Below are 16,895 nucleotides of genomic sequence, written 5' to 3'. Positions count from 1 at the left end.
AGTGGAAGAGAACCTCATCTGCCTCAAGGTCTCCTGAGACAGACAATTGATGGGCACCAGAGGTGGCACTCAGCCGGTTCTGACCGGTTCTGGAGAACCGGTAGTGGAAATTTGGAGTAGTTTGGAGAACCAGCAAATCCCACCTTTGACTGGCCCCGCCCCCATCTATTCTCTGCCTCTCAAGTCCCAGCTGATCGGCTGGGTCTTCTTGGGTTGCCCTGCATAGGAGGACGGAGCTGGAAAGCAGGTTAGTGGGCTGGGATGGGGAGGGAATGGGGATTTTGCACTATCCTTCCCCTACCATGCGCACCAAGCCATGCCACGCCCACCAAGCCACACCCACAGACCTAGTATTAAAAAAAATTGAATCCCGCCACTGATGGACACCCAGAAAGAGGCTGCTGTCATACAGGTGGGCCAAAAATAAACCGTGTTAGTATCCAATGTCCTGAAATCACGGCGACTCACTTCAGGGCACAGAGAGGTTCCTATGTAATGGAAGCTCTTGTTAGCAGCTTTTAGGTCCTTCCCCTTTAAGCGCCGCAAAATGGCTTACCTTACAGCTGCTGTCGTTGTAACAGTACCATTTGTCGTTTGGGTTTTTGGCATAGGTGACATAATGACCTCCTCCCATTATTCCTGAATGGCACTGGAAGAGAAGAGAGCCAAGACACCAAGGTTATCCATTGATTTAAAAGTCCTCCATCCTTTCCTTTCTGCTAGAGGAAAAGGGGAATTAACGTGGTGCGGTGGAGATGCCATTTTAGAAGGAGGTATCTTCTCAAAAGTGCTTTTCCCAAAAGGCAATTGGATTTTCTTGGTTTGTTTGTTTTTTTCCTTTGAAGACATTTCGCTTCCCATCCAAGAAGCTGCTTCAGTTGTTAGATGAGAAGCGAAAAGTTTTCAAGGAACCTCCCTTGGAAAGTGCCTTTAGGACAAACGTGTCCTGGATGATTGAGAATCTCCACAGACGTTGTGTCTTCTCACTTTTATGCCTGTCAAAGGCTCCTCAAGAGCCAGTAGCCTTCAACAAACCCCTCTCACCAGTAGGCAATGGATGGCCCATTATTGAGCAAGAAGGTTCAGGGAGATGGTCTTAGAAGACAATCCATGTCAATTTATCCATTTATCCATAAATTGACTTTGGCAGCTAAAAACAAAGACACTTCACTATACTATGATAGCTGGAATTGTTGGTATAATTGGATTGACCAAAGTTAAATAATATATTATAAGGCATAAAAGAAAAGTATCAATACATAATAACGAGGTAACGATATAAGTTAAAAACAGGTGTGGTTATATGACACAAGTTAAGGTGATGAAAACAAAGAAGATCTTGCAAACTGTTAAAATAAGAATACTTTTAATCCTGTAACCTCTTTCTTTCTTTCTTTTCTCAAAATTCTTTCCCTCTCTTCCTCTTCTTTCTTCTTTCTTTTTTCTTTCTTTCTTTTGCTTATTTGTGTATGTATTGTGACTGGTTTTAATTGTAAAAATTAATAAACTATATTTAAAAAAAAAAAAAAGAAGACAATCCATGAAATATGAGCTAACAGTGAGCGGTGGCAGTGAAGAAGCCAATGCAATCCTAAACTGCATTAACAGAGGGATTGAATCAATATCATGTGAGGTACTAATGTTGTTGTTGTTAGTTGCGAAGTCGTGTCCGACCCATCGCGACCCCATGGACCTCCAGGCCTTCCTGTCCTCTACCATCTTCTGGAGTCCATTTAAGCCAGGGGTGTCCAACCTTGGCCACTTTAAGACTTGTGGACTTCAACTCCCAGAGTTCCTCAGCCAGCTTTGCTGGCTGAGGAACTCTGGGAGTTGAAGTCCACAAGTCTTAAAATGGCCAAGGTTGGACACCCCTGATTTAAGCTCATGCCGGCTGCTTCAGCGGTTCCATCCAGCCACCTCCTTCTTTGCCGTCCCCTTCTTCTATTCCTCAATCTTTCTAGCTACTAATTCCACTCTATAAAGCCTTAGGAAGGCCACACCTAGAATATATCCAGTTTTGGTCACCACGTTATAAAAAAAGATGTTGAGACTCTAGAAAGAGTACGGAGAAGAGCAACAAAGAATTAGAGGGCTGGAGACTAAAACGTATGAAGAACGGTTACAGGAACTGGGCCTGGCTAGTCTAGGGAAGAGAAGGACCAGGAGAGACAGGATAGCGGTCTTCCAATATTTGAGGGGCTGCCACAGAGAGGAGGAAGGGGTCAAGCTATTTTCTAAAGCACCCGAAGGCCAGACAAGGAATAATGGATGGAAGCTGATCAAGGACAGATTCAGCCTAGAAATAAGGAGAAATTTTCTGACAGTGAGAACAATCAATCCATGGAACAGACGTTGCCTTTGGAAGTTGTGGGAGCTTTGTCACTGGAAGCTTTCAAGAAGAGACTGGACTGCCATCTGTCAGAAATGGGGTAGGCCCACCTGCTTGGGCTAGATGACCTACAAGGTTCCTTCCAACTCTGTTATTCTGACATTCTGTCTTCCAGCAGCTGAGCAATGCTGGAGAAGACTTTGTGAGGGAAGCGAAAATCCAAGATGGTGATGGTACGGATTTCCCCCCCCCCCTTCCAAGGGAATAAAGATAGTTTTCAACTTATAACCATTCATTTAGGGACCATCCGAAGTTACAAAGGCAGCGAAAAAAGTGGGTTATGATCGGATTTACGACCGTTGCAACACCCCCAGAGTCAATGGGGGAAGCCAGGTTCACTTAACAACGGTGTTACTAACTTAACAACTGCGGTGATTCACCGAGCATCTGTGGCAAGAGAGGTGGTAAAATAGGGCAAAGCTCTTTGAACAACTTCTTGTGGCCTGTTGTCTGCTGGCCCCTCCAGCAGCCAAACCAGAGGAGGAGGAGGAGGCGTGGAAGTCAGGGTCAGCATCAGGGCAACCTGAGAACTCCAAGAGGGAAGAAGGAATGGAGCCGGCAGAGAGAGAGAGAGAGAGACAGAGGCGGAGTCTGGGCCGCCCGTGAGCCCCCAGATGGAGAGTCAACAGCCCTCCAGGTCTGCAGGTGGCTGATGAGGAAGAGGAGGAACAGCTGGATCCAGTGCCTGACATGCAGATGCACAGAAGGCAGAGGAGAGGAGAGCAGTGGAAATCTATGGGCCGGTCCTCGGGATAGAAGAGCCCCCACTGCTAGCAAAGCCCCCACTCTAGCTCTGGGGATAAAAGGCAGGGGGCGGAGATGAATAGATGTGGCAGACAACTATCCATCTTCTGGCCAGACGGCAACAGAAATTTTGGGCTCAATTGTGGTCGTACGTCGAGGACTACCTGTAATTCAGGTGATTTAAGCCTGGATAGACACTGTGGGACCCTCCTTCCGCTCTTCCCTTTGGGATGGTTTAAGTGGACCCCTCCGGGCCTTTCATGCAATGGGTCAGCCGTAATTTGAGCTGGGGGGAAAAAACCCCATCAAGCTTTCAACCCAGATGGCCATTGGACACCTACCGAAATTGCATATAAGTTATAAATAGGATTAATACAGATTTCTCCTCTTTGGTCCTCCGCCAGTTCCTCTTCCCGGCGGGCTTCCAGGAGACCGTTGAGACTGTGGTTGCTGGAGGAGCTGAGCTTGCAAAGGTATCCGTTGGTGAGTTGCCCCTCATTGTCCTGAGCAACCACCGGCTCTCCTGAACCATCCCCCAACTTTTGCTGCTCCCTGCCCGGAGAGTCCAATGGGGCCTTTGGATCTGGCTGGGTACCGTTCTCTCGACTCGTGTCCAGGTTCTCTTTGCTGCTCGACAGTTTGTTTTTGCAGAGCTGGGGGAGACGAAGGCGCCCCTTACTTCTGCCCATAGTCCTGGGGCTACTGGTGGGGCTAAGGTTTTTACTGGTCGAAGAGCCTGATGGGCACTTCCTCGCGGAGGACGGCGATGCTGGAAAGAAAGAGATGGGTGAGTGCTTTGCGGATGAATTGGTGTTTTTCAACCTACTCTCAAGAGGTGTGGACTTCAACTCCCAGAATTCCTCAGCCAGCCATGCTGGCTGGGGAATTCTGGGAGTTGAAGTCCACACCTCAGAAATTAGCCAAGGTTGAGAAACTCTGAAATAAATCAATCCTTCTCGCCTTGATAACAAGCAGCAACAACTTATTAGGTAAGGTTTAGATTATTCTTCAAAAAAAAAAACCACACACCCCAAATTTTCTCTGATCTCAAGCTACCTCGCAGGATTGTAGTAGAGAAAAAGGAATACCTGGAGGTATTTTTATACCCTGCCTTTTATTATTTTTACAAATAATTCCAAGCTGAGAACATATCCAACATACCTTACTCCTCCTATTTTCCTCACAAGAAGAACCCTGTGAAGTGGACTGGGCTGAGAGAGTGACTGTCCCAAGGTCACCTAGCTGGCTTTCATAGTAAAGGCAGGACTAGAACTCACAATCTCCTGGTGACTGGCCCAGTCAGCCAGGTGGCTTTCAGGCCTAAGGTTGGACTAGAACTCACTGTCTCCTGGTGATTGGCCCAGTCAGCCAGCTGGTTTCCATAGCAAAGGACTGGCTTTCATGCCTAAGGCTGGACTAGAACTCACTGTCTCCTGGTGATTGGCTCAAAGTCAGCCAGCTGGCTTTCATACCTAAGACTGGACTAGAACTCACAGTCTCCTGGTGATTGGCCCAGTCAGCCAGCTGGTTTCCTGGACTGGCTTTCATACCTAAGACTGACTACAACTCACAGTCTCCTGGTGATTGGCCCAGTCAGCCAGCTGGTTTCCATAGCAAAGGACTGGCTTTCATACCTAAGACTGGACTACAACTCACAGTCTCCTGGTGATTGGCTCAAAGCTGGTTTCATGGCAAAGGTGGGACTAGAATTTACAATCACTGGAACTAGAGAACATACTAGAACTTACTTGAACTTTCCAGCCTGGTGCCTTAACCACTAGGTCAAACTGGCTCTCCTAGATTATCTTGAGTGCCCAGAAGAAAAATGAAGTGTTTATCAGATAGATAGGTAGGTAGAGAGTAAGGAAGACGATGCTGTCAGAGATATGCAGCATCAGTCGCATAAGCAAAACAGGTTGAAACATTTTTTAAACCCAGAATGTCCAGATAACGTGTGGAAATGGTTCCGATAGACACCTCCTTAATTCACTGCGGTATAGGGGGGGAGCACCTTCAGATCTGCAAGATTCTGTTATTATTATAGTTAAATTTCCGTAAAAAGCAGTTTTAGCTTCCCTGTGGAATGGATGTCCTGAGATTTCGAAAGAGATCTTTAATGTCCTGAGTGGGGCTGACAAGGATGGATTGATGGATGGAGAGACGGGAATTGGCTTGCGGCGTGCTCTCCCCTCCCTCTGGTCTCCTTGGGGACCTTTGGAGATCGTGTGGCTCCTTTCAACGTAGGGAAACACACAGGGATGGGCTTCAGAAATGTTAGTAAAGGTGGGACTTCCGGTTTGCAGGGCTTCGGGGGCAGGCAGGAATCCGTGATCGTGCGCGGTTTCTGCCTGGGCTCGCCGCTGGAGCGTCCCGAGCCAGCTGGCTTCGGGGCTAAGCCACCCCGTAAAGGTGGTGAAGAAAGGGGAGATTCCAGCAGGGTTGAGGAAAGCCGCATCTTTCCTCCCCAGCTGGCTAAACTCCCTTTCCCGAAGGCGGTAAGAGCGGCGGTCAGAAATGGCCGCCTCAAAGAAGCACTCATCCGGAAAAGAAAGTGCAGGAGGAAGTTAAGAAGTGAAAGTTTTGGCTGACCGGGATAAGAAGCAACAACTAAGGTATCTTGGAATTTAAATTTTATAAAAGATACATCGCTCCCAGAAATGTTAGTAAAGGTTCTCTGCCTGGTTGCTGGGTAGGCGTGGCCATGATGGGCGTGGCCTAGTTGGCCTGCTTCACCACAGTGGGTGTATTTGCCCCCTGGGTCGCTCGTCTGGGGGGGGGGGGTTCCTTAGGGGGCTTTGGGTGACTGGGCCCATTTCCGGCCTTTCCGAACTTCCGGGAGGCCCATTTTTCGCCATCCCTGAGCCTCTGCATGCGCTTACCTGCATCCAAGACTCACTTAACGACTGACTTGTTTAGCAATCGAAATGGTCGTAAGTCAAGGACTTCTTGAGGATCCCTTGCCAATAAGGGACCAAGCAACTCTTGTTCTGACGCCCACTGGGATAAGACCCCAGACTCCTACCTCTAATATTATTTAAGATGCCCGAAGTGTTGAGAGAAGAAGGGCTCCGGGTGAGGACGTCGCCTTCTCCAGCCACCGTGCCGCTCCGTGGCTCCGTCCTCCGGCACTCCTCCGGCAGAATCAGGGGCTCCGTGGGATCGTCTGCCTGCGGCGTCAGCAGCTTTGGCGGCCAGCAGCTCGGGTCTCGTGGCATGAGGAAGGCACTTGGGTCAAAGCTCTCACGAGGAAACTTGACGATTTTTTGGGATTTTATCCAGCGGCCATTGACAAACTGGAAGCGCTTTAAGTGGATGATCTGGAGCGAGACAAGCAAGAGAGGAGTTGGGTGAGGGCTTCCTTGTTCGAAGGAAGGAAGGAAGGAAGGAAGGAAGGAAGGAAGGAAGGAAGGAAGGAAGGAAGGAAGGAAGGAAGGAAGGAAGGAAGGAAGGAAGGAAGGAAAAGAAAAGGGAAGAGAAGAGAAGAGAAGAGAAGAGAAGAGAAGAGAAGAGAAGAGAAGAGAAAGAGGGGAAGGGAAGCTAAGGGAAGGAAGGGAAGGGAAGGGAAAGGAAGGGGAGGGGAAGGGAAGAGAAGGAGGGGAAGGGGAAGGGGAAGAAAGGAAAGGAACAAGGAAATCCTTGTCAGAAACTATGCTTGGCCTGGCTGAAGGCACAAAAGAGACGATCTGCCGGCCTACCAGGATCGGGGGCAGCCTCCACAGGTCCAGCTTCTTGGTGGCCAGGCAGTGGGTCCTGCACTTGGAACAATAGTACATTTCATCTTCGCCCAGCTCCTCCTCACTGGTGAAGGCCCGCAAGCAGCTATCCAGGTTGATGGGCTCGGCCTGAGCACGCTGGCTCTGCTCCACGCTTCTGTGCTCCTCTGCTATCTGGAGACAGGAAGGGAACCGAAGGGTGAGGGGGAGTTTTCTGGAGGGGCTTCCTCTGTGGGATAAAGCAACCCCCCCCCTCCCCTTTCTTCTCATTCATGCTCAGAATCCCTCAGTCCCTCTCAAGGAAGAAATTCTCCAGCATTGAGTCCTTTGTGTAAAAGTAAAGGTAAAGGCTCCCCTCACACATACACGCTACTCATTTCTGGCTCTAGGGGGCGGTGTGCTCATCTCCGTTACAAAGCCGAAGAAGAACCAGCGCTGTCCGATGACGTCTCCGTGGTCACGTGGCCGGCATGACTAAACGCTGAAGGCACACATAACGCTGTTCCCTTCCCACCAAAGGGGTCCCTATTTTTTCTACTTGCATTTTTTTTACGTGCTTTCGAACTGCTAGGTTGGCAGAAGATGGGACAAGTCACGGGAGCTCACTCCGTTACGCGGCGCGAGGGATTCGAGCCGCCGACCTTTCTGATCGACAAGCTCAGCGTGTTAGCCACCGAGCCTCCATGTCCTTTTGTGAGGAAAACCTATTTCAGAGGTCCCTTAACTTTGGCCACTTGACAACTCGTGGACTTCAATTCCATGCTGGCTGAGGAATCCTGGGAGTTGAAGTCCACAAGTCACGAAGTTGCCCAGGTTGGAGAGAGAACCTCTCAGGGTATACAGGTAACCCTCGACTTACAACCGCAATGGAGCCCAGCATTTCTGTTGCTAAGTGAGACATTTGGGAAGTGAATTTGGCCCCCTCTTACAATCTTTTCTTGCCACAGTTGTTAAAGGAATCGCTGCAATTGTGAAGTTCGTAACGCGGTTGTTAAAAGTGAATTTGGTTTTTCTATTGACTTTGCCTGTCGGAAGGTCGCAAAAGGGGACCCCGGGGATATTGCCACCGTCACAAACATGAGTCAGTTGTCAAGCATCTGAATGTAAATCATGTGACCATGGGGATGCTGCAACGGTCCTAAGGGTGAAAAAAATGGTCATAAGTCCCATTTTTCAGTGCCATTGTAATGTTAAACAGTCACTAAATGAAGTGTTCTAAGTCGAGGACTACCTGTATCTAGCAGGTTATAGCAAGAGTCCGTGCGTTAGGTGTAAGGAAATAAAGGATTGGATGCAATTGGATTTCACTTTGTGGTCTGTAAACCTATACAAGTAGTCCTCGACTTACAACCACTTGTTTAGTGACCATTCAAAGTTCCAATGGAACTGAAAAAAAGTGACTGATGATGACCGCTTTTCACACTTACGACTGTCGCGGCATTCCTAGGATCAGATGATCAGAATTCAGATGCTTGGCAACTGGCATGTATTTGTACGACGGTTGCAGTGTCCTGGGGTTGTGTGATCTCCTTTTGGCGACCTTCTGACATGAGAAGTCAATAAGTGTCCATGATTCACTTAACAACCCTGCTACTAATTTAACAGCTGCAGTGATTTCACTTAAAGAACTGTGGTGAGAATGGCCGTAAAGCGGGGCAAAACTCACTTGACAACTCTCTTGCATGGCAAGGGGAAATTCTGGGCTCAATTGTGGTCATAAGTCGAGGATGATCTGTATGCGGACATAAGAAGGAACAGGGTTAGGGTTAGGATTATCCCGTAGGTTTTGGTTTCTTTACCCGTTCTTGTGAGGTCTGGTAGCGGAGGTGCAGGGCGGTGGGATCCCAGTCGACAGCCAGGTTTGCGTTCCCCATCAGAGCTCTTTCTTCTGTGCAATCGATTTTACACCCGTAGCAAAACCTAAATAGGAGGCAGACGGCAAGATAGGGTGAACCATATCACTTCAGGAGGATTCGGCCCTTGACAAACTCTCTTGCGTGGCAAGGGGAAATTCTGGGCTCAATTGTGGTCATAAGTCGAGGATGATCTGTATGCAGACATAAGGGTAGAAGGTGCAAACTCTGGATCCCATCAGTCAAGGAAGACCGGCTGGTGGGCTCCAAGAGAAGAGCCTTTTCTGCTGTGGCTCCCACTCCTCAGGGCGAGATCTGCCCCCCCACTTTTCCGGAAGGGCCTGTAAACCTGGCTCTGCCGATTGGCCTGGAGCCCTGACTGGTCCGTTCAATACTGGAGGTGGTTAGTGGATTAAAAGAGGACTCCACCTCCACTCTGTTATGTATTGATTCTTTCCTTAGCTATATTTTTGTAAATTTTAATAGATAGTGTTCTAATGTTTTATATTTTATATTGTTGAGGTTTTTTTCCATGTGGGGTAAGCCACACTGAGTCATCTGATATACAGATGGGTGGCATATAAATTTAATACAAGGATGGGTAAGATAGATAAATAAATGGATGGATGGATGGATGGATGGTAGGGATAGATAGATGGATGGATGGATGGATGGATGGATGGATGGATGGATGGATGGATGGATGGATGGATGGATGGATAGATGGTAGGGATAGACAGACAGTCAGATAGACAGATAGATGGATGGATGATAGGGATAGATGGATGGATGGATGGATGGATGGATGGATGGATGGATGGATGGATGGATGGATAACTAGCTAGATGGGTGGGTGGGTGGATACATGGATAGATGGATGGTAGGGATAGACAGATAGTCAGATAGATGATGGGTGAATGATAGGGATAGATGATAGATAGATAGATAGATAGATAGACAGACAGACAGACAGACAGACAGACAGATAGGTATGGATGATATGGATAGATGGAGATAGATAGATGGGTGGGTGGGTGGGTGATACGGATAGACAGACAGACTGACAGATGATGGATGGATGATAGGGATAGACAGACAGACAGACAGACAGACAGACAGACAGACAGACAGACAGACAGACAGATAGGTATGGATGATATGGATAGATGGAGATAGATAGATAGATGGGTGGGTGATACGGATAGACAGACAGACTGACAGATGATGGATGGATGATAGGGATAGACATACAGACAGACAGAGGGCTGAAAGACAGAGCATAAGAGAGGGAGAACTGGACAAACCCAGCAGAACTCACCTGTACCAGGGGCACCAGGCACAGGAGTTGCCATCTTTCTGAACCACCCGAAGGGTGAAAGGGTACTGATATCCCAAGCTGTCGTCACTAAGGAAAACACACAGACACGCACATTGTTATTTCTAATGTGCTAAGACTCTTCGGATTTAATTTCTGTCATTGCTCACTGATCTTTTAAGCCGGGTTGGGAAATTGGCAATCCTTGGACTCGGTTCAAGAATCGCTAAACCGGGCAGGGCCAGCATGTGACGCATCTGGCACGTGGGACGTTTGACCTCCCTCCTCTAGATGGATGCAAACCAAGATATTTTCACATTTCTCTTTTCTGCCAAGATAGCCCTTGAATAGGGTACATGTGGTCCTCAATTTACAGCCATTCATTTCGCAACTGTTTTGAAGTTACGATGGCACTGAAAAAAACCTGATTTACAACCAGTTCTTGCATTTAGGATCATCACAGAATCCTTACAGTCAAACTATGGGCACTTGGCAATTGGCACGGATTTACAATGATCGCAGCCTCCCAGGGCTACGTAATTCCCGTTTGTGACTTTCCCAGACGGCTTCTGACAAAGCAGTCAATGGGGGAAGCCAGATTCGCTTAATGGCCACATGTTTCGCTTAACAACTGCAGCGATTCACTTAACAAGTGTGGGAAAAAAAAGGTCAGGTGTGATTCAATGAACAGACGACGCCTTGATTAGCAATGGAAATTCCAATCGTGGATGACAATTGAGGACTACTTGCAAACCACCAGTTAAAATTTTTATCCTGGACTAACTCGATACCCATAAAACTATGTGGTCGGGCTTAGTTTTTGGGGAGGAAAATAAGGGTGGGGGGGAATTCTGCCTCTGCCTACCAGCATCCATCAGTATTCATCAGGCTAGTGTCCTGTCAGTGTGTGAGAGAGTTGAGGGCTGTTTGGAAAGTGAAACAGTATTTGCTGTGTGAGCAAGAATGAGACAGCAAGGAGCCTGGGCGGGGCTTAGCTCAACTGTTCTGCACTGAAGCTGCTTGGTGGTGTGAAACTGAAACTGAAACTCCTCTCCTCTGCTGGTGTTTTGCATTTGGAACAGATTTCTTTTCAGGTGGGGAGGGGGAGTAGAACTCCTTAGCATCAGAGCGTGTTAATAATACTAATGTTCGAAATATTAATGTTCTGATGGTCATTTCGAAAAATCCTTTCTTAGTGAGCACCTAGAAGCCAAGAGGAACATAAGTGCCAAATTTCAAGTTTGTAGGCTTTACGGTTCTGGAGATTTTGTGATGATGTTTGAGTGATATTTCGCTTTTATATATATAGATTACCTGATTTTCCCCTATGTGCCTTTCTGAGTTAAAAGGCCTGATTGAAGAGACATTCTTCTGATTGTCCCAAGGTACTTTCTCTCTCACCCACTCCTACTTTAAATAAAGATTGAAAATGACTTAACCAGCCCAAAGCCACCTAGTGAGCTCAAAGACTGAGAATTTGGATTTGTCAGCTGAAGGCCAATATAGTGGTACCTTGGTAATCATCTTAACTGGTTCTGGAAGGTACGATGATTATCAAAAATGATAAGTATCTAACAAATTTTTCCCATAAAGAATAATGCAGTGAATCATAAGATAGCCGATACTGACAAATGCTAGCTTGTCCATCAAGTATCAAACAAACAATGAGGACCGGGACAAAACTTTCAAGGCAAAATATGTTGAGTATCAAAGTCGACAATAACAGATAACAGATCATCAGAGTTGGACAGGGCCTTATAGGTCATCTAGTCCAACCCCCTCGCATAAGTTGGAGACCCTACACCATTTCTGACAAATGGCAGTCCAATCTCTTGGATGAGTGTCAAAGCAGTTGTGTACCAAGGCACCACTGCACTCCAATAAGCCAAATGGTCTCTTCTTGACATTTGTGCAGCTTGGCTCGCTTCTCGAGATGTTCAAAATTACCACACTGCAGCCATATTAGTGCAGTGAGCCCTTGGTGCTCTATGAACTCAGTTGTCTTGCAGACATTTCATTATCCAACTAGGTAACATTATCCATGCTAAAAGGCAAAACACCACTCTCTTGTTATCAGGGTTCCGGCAGTCACCCTAATAAAATCATGAGCCTCGAGCCAAGCTTCAAAAACTATAAAGAATTTATTAGGAGCGAACATGTTGGCCGATTCTGAGACACATAACTCAATGTCACCCTTGACCCTGGTTTCCCCACACCTCCTTGGGTGCATCATAATTCATGTTCTCCAACGAAAAGACGTTCATAGCCAAGAGTCATCAATCACATTCTCCAATTAGAGATTTGCGTGCAGAAACTCCAGCTGCTTAGTTACAATCTTTGCAAGATATGAATGGAATGCACTTTTGGTTCCAAACTGCTGCACTGCTCTTTCAAATTTCCTCCCCACCCCCACTTCCGTTCGTGGCAACCCTGAAACAGGCATAGAAATGTTTTATGAGTTGACATTCCAGCACTGATGATGTTACCTAGTTGGGTAATGAAACGTTTGCGAGAAATCAACCAACCTCAGAGAGCTCCAAGGACTCCAACCCTACAAATATTCCCTTCTATCAGCTCTATTAGGAGCTCAGCAGTTCCTCATTCCAGCACTGGACTCACCAATCCTGAGCATGGTTACTTGCTTCCTGGGGAGGGAGGGGGCTTGCGAGCCGAGACACCTGAATCCAGACAGCATCATACAGGTCTTTCTTCCTTGTGTGAACTGTGCAGGGAACAATCAGAGGCATTCCAAACAGGCTTGGCCGGTTCTTTTGAGACGAGAGGAAGTACATTTCAGCCCGCATCTGCATTCAATGTTGGGGGGGAAGAAAAACCCACATGTATTTTGATAGTTAGGAACAATTCATAGACTTTCCTTTTGTAACAATCATGGATGGACTCTCTCTCTCTCAAGCAGTGTCTAAAAGCGTAACAACAAAATAGTAAAATGGCCCCAGCGTGATTAACAGCTACTCTTTGCCTGACATTTTTATACCTTTTATAATTTCAAAGCTTTTAATAATAATAATAATAATAAAAATCACAAAACACAAAGCCTGCAAATAGACATAGAATGACTGTGGCAATGATAACAAAGATGAGAACCAATAGCGATAAGCAGCTTGGGTGTAGTCCAAAACATCTGGAGCGCTACTTGAACATCGTCGGCATTGACAAAAATCTCCATCCGTCAACTGCAAAAGGCAGCTTTATTGCAACAGCTGGCATCCCACAAGATTTTTTTAACACCATATAACCATAACACTTTTCACAGCAGAAAAAGGTGCAATGCAGTGGAGATTTCCAAAACCTCTTACATGAAGGTTTGGGTAAAACATCTGGCTTCAGTCAGGCCTGCTGTGCTTCTCCTGTGCCCCCCCTCCCATCCTTTCAAGGATAAGCCCTATCCTCAACCTCATGGCCACCCATTTAGCACTCTGGAGATGCAGGTTAGATTGAAGAAACAGTTTCTTGTTACAAAAGCATCCTTTCTCGGAATACAAGAATACCCTTGACTCAAACAATTCTTGTGGTAAGATGGGCAGCTAATAAATTTAATAAATTAAAAAAACAAATAATAAATAAATAAATCACAAGGCAACTGGATCCATGGGTCAGTATTTTGGCTATGACGTCTGGAAATAAGTATCTCAACAGCTTTGGACAAAGTCACTCAGCCAACTGTGATCGCAACCAAGGGTCGTTGACTATTCCTGCCTTTAGTGCAGTGGTCCCCAACTTTTATGGCCTGGTAGCCCAGCAGGAAGGGTGCCAACCCACCGCTTGTGCGCACGCCTACACACCAGCCCACTGCAAACGCAAATCGAGCTGTGTGTGTGTGTGCGCCGGCCTACCGCTTGTGCGATCCGGTTCCGAACAAGCAGCCCGGGAGTTGGGGATCCCTGCTTTAGTGACAAGGGTTCTACAGAGCAATTATTGAGTCTGTCATCTGCACCTCTATAACTGTCTGCTTTGGTTCTCCAACAGGACAGACACAGACTTCAGAGGATAATTAGGACTGCAGAAAAAACGATTACTACCAACCTGCCTTCCATCGAGGACCTGTATACTGCAGGAGTCAAAAAGAGGGCTGTGAAAATATTTACAGACCCCTCACATCCCGGACATAAACTGTTTCAACTCCTTCCCTCAAAACGACGCTATAGAGCACTGCACACCAGAACAACTAGACACAAGGACAGATTTTTCCCGAAAGCCATCACTCTGCTAAATAAATAATTCCCTCAACACTGTCCAACTATTTACAAAGTCTGCATTATTATTACTATTAAACTTCTCATCACTCCTTATCACCCATCCCCTCCCACTTGTGACTGTATGACTGTAACTTTGTCACTTGTATCCTTACAATTTATATTCCCAGTATGATTTGATTGCTTATTTGTACCCTATGAATATCATTAAGTGCTGTACCTTATGATTCTTGATGAATGTATCTTTTCTTTTTATGTACACTGAGAGCATTTGCACCAAGACAAAGTCCTTGTGTGTCCATCATACTTGGTCAATAAAGAATTCTATTCTATTCTGTTCTATTCTATTCTGTTCCATTCCATTCCTATTCCCTTCTGTTCTATTTCATTCCATTCCATTATTCTAACTGCTATTCTATTCTGTTCCATTCCATTCCATTCCTATTCCCTTCTGTTCTATTTCATTCCATTCCATTATTCTAACTGCTATTCTATTGTATTCCATTCCATTCCACTCCATATATTCTATTCTGTTCTGTTCTGTTCTATTCCTATTCCTATTCCATTCTATCAAACAGAGGGATTTTTTTGAAGTCCACCCCATAGATGGACAAGCAAATGGTCCCAGCATGGGTACAGTTCATGTCTGAACCCCAGATATATTTTCCAAATAGCTGGTGGCCCTTTGCAAAGTTTGACTGTAGCTGCTTCATGTGAAACAGACAAAAGCATCTTACTGGTTTGGGCAAGGCTTGTTCTCCACTCACCATTTTCCTGTGGACCGCAATGATGTAGCCTATGAAGGGGCTGTCGGAAGGTGAGGTCACATGACCATTCATCGTCACGCCATTCTCCACCCTGCAGGGCACCACTGTGTTTGGCATTCCATTTGGGATCAAGGTTGACCGTGGGAGGTCCCCATTCATCAGGCAGCTGATCACCCCGTTGGTCGACTGTCCACGGTAAAAATCTAAAACTCAAGCACAAAGAGGCTGTCATCAAAATATGTCCTGGTATGAAGATCTTCACTTAAGGGTCGTTTTCGATCCTTAGCTGGGCAAAGTTTCTTGCGCCTTCGTTAAGGAGATCCATTTTCTTTAACTAAGCTGTAAAACGAGAACAAACTATTTCAATCTTCCTCACATATTGTCTTATCCTATGCTGGGCTTCTCCAGCATAGAATGAAACAGTATGTGAGGAAGACTGAGTTAGTTCTCCAGATTCTGCAGCAAGTATTTGTTGAACGTTTTAGAATTTGAATTTAGAATAACAGAGTTGGAAGGGACCTTGGAGGTCTTCTAGTCTAACCCTCTGCCTAGGCAGGAAACCCTACACCACTTCAGACAAATGGTTATCCAATCTCTTCTTTAAAATCTCCAGTGTTGGAGCATTCCCAAGGTCTGGAGGCAAACTGTTCCACTGATTAATTGTTCTGTCTGTCAGGAAATTTCTCCTTAGTTCTAAGTTGCTTCTCTCCTTGATTAGTTTCCATCCGTTGCTTCTTGTCCTGCTTTGGAGAATAACTTGACTCCCTCTTCTTTGGGGCAGCCCCTCAGATATTGGAACATTGCTATCATGTCACCCCTAGTCCTTCTTTTCATAAGACTAGACACATCCAGTTCCAGGAACCGTTCTTTGTATGTTTCAACCTCCAGTCCCCTAATCATCTTTGTTGCTCTTGTCTGTACTCTTTCTAGAGTCTCAACGTCTTTTTTACATGTTCCTCCTTCACAAACTGTATACTGATTGTGCCAATTCCAAGAGGGCTAAAATGGAGGAGGAAGGAGGAAGGAGGAAGAGGAGGGTAAGAAGGGATAGGAGGAGGAGAGGAAGAGGAGAAGGAAGAGGAGAAAGAGTTTGAGATGGAGAAAAGGGAGGAGGAAGGGGAGAAAGGGAGAAGAAGGAAGGGGAGGAGGAGATGGAGAGAAAAAGATGGAGAAAAAGGAGATGGGAAAGGAGAAGGGGAAGGGGAAGGGAAAAGTTGGTTTTCGATGGCAGGGCCATTGGTTGAGAGAAACATGAAGAGGATATCTTCACGTAGGAACTTTTATGCCAGTCAGTTCACATCCTTCCTGCATTTTACTCAGCATTAAGCAATTCAGTAGGGAGTGAAAGTTAAGAGCGCTCACTTTCACTCCCAATGCCAAGCAACAGTAAAAGCAACGTTGCCAATTTGTCAGACAAAACTCCCATACTTTTGAGGGATGAGGAGGGGGGCGGGGAGAGGAATCAAGGCCTTTCCTCCTTACCTGTTTGCAAGGGGCTTGAAGAAGCCGAAGTGGGAGAGCCGGGAATCGGTACTTCGAAGGCGCACAAAGAAGCAGTCGTTGAATGCCGGACTTTTTGGTTGTCTTGTGGAAAGTTCTTTGGAAAACAGGGAGGAGGGGAGGGAGAAATAACAGCAGCAACAAAAAAAAAGATTAAAGCCAGGAGCGATTAATAATTAAGATGACACTTCAGAGAGCCGTAGGGGAAGCTGAGGGATTCGGTGCTCCGACCGACAGCAAAAGAGAACGCTTTTCCGTCGGTATCTGAAACCCAGGGGAGAAGGGAAAGCTGTTTTCAAAAGAGCAGAAGCAGCTGACGGGAGAATTGCAAACTTGAATTTAAAGAGAGACGTCTGCCTCGATGTGCCCAGCCTGTCTTTAGATCTGACGGGTTGTATCA

The 16,895-nt window shown here is 46.4% G+C and overlaps 1 protein-coding gene across 6 annotated transcripts in view; it reads right to left on the bottom strand.

Moving 5' to 3' along the window:
• The window catches only part of USP32 (ubiquitin specific peptidase 32), a 209,095-nt gene that overhangs the window by 2,220 nt on the left and 189,980 nt on the right, over positions 1 to 16,895 (bottom strand). For 3 of the 6 annotated variants that reach the window (XM_026682756.2, XM_026682758.2, XM_026682760.2), the window contains exons 25-33: positions 16,478 to 16,592; positions 14,996 to 15,198; positions 12,634 to 12,818; positions 10,018 to 10,104; positions 8,646 to 8,766; positions 6,829 to 7,020; positions 6,156 to 6,450; positions 3,475 to 3,902; positions 557 to 649 (exon numbers count right to left, since the gene is read on the bottom strand). In XM_026682756.2, coding sequence (XP_026538541.2) covers positions 557 to 649; positions 3,475 to 3,902; positions 6,156 to 6,450; positions 6,829 to 7,020; positions 8,646 to 8,766; positions 10,018 to 10,104; positions 12,634 to 12,818; positions 14,996 to 15,198; positions 16,478 to 16,592 — 1,719 coding nt within the window. Of the gene's footprint in view, positions 1 to 556; positions 650 to 3,474; positions 3,903 to 6,155; positions 6,451 to 6,828; positions 7,021 to 8,645; positions 8,767 to 10,017; positions 10,105 to 12,633; positions 12,819 to 14,995; positions 15,205 to 16,477; positions 16,593 to 16,895 lie in introns of all 6 variants that reach the window. The other 3 variants (XM_026682757.2, XM_026682755.2, XM_026682759.2) reach the window with 1 other exon arrangement.

Source organism: Notechis scutatus, chromosome 1 (genome assembly GCF_049901735.1).
Source record: "Notechis scutatus isolate UNSWTSFEM ecotype Mainland chromosome 1, rNotScu1.2, whole genome shotgun sequence".
In the NCBI taxonomy this organism is placed as follows: Eukaryota; Metazoa; Chordata; class Lepidosauria; order Squamata; family Elapidae; genus Notechis; species Notechis scutatus.
The sequence above is the reverse complement of the archived record's forward strand: the minus strand, read 5'-3'. Positions and strand labels throughout refer to the sequence as shown.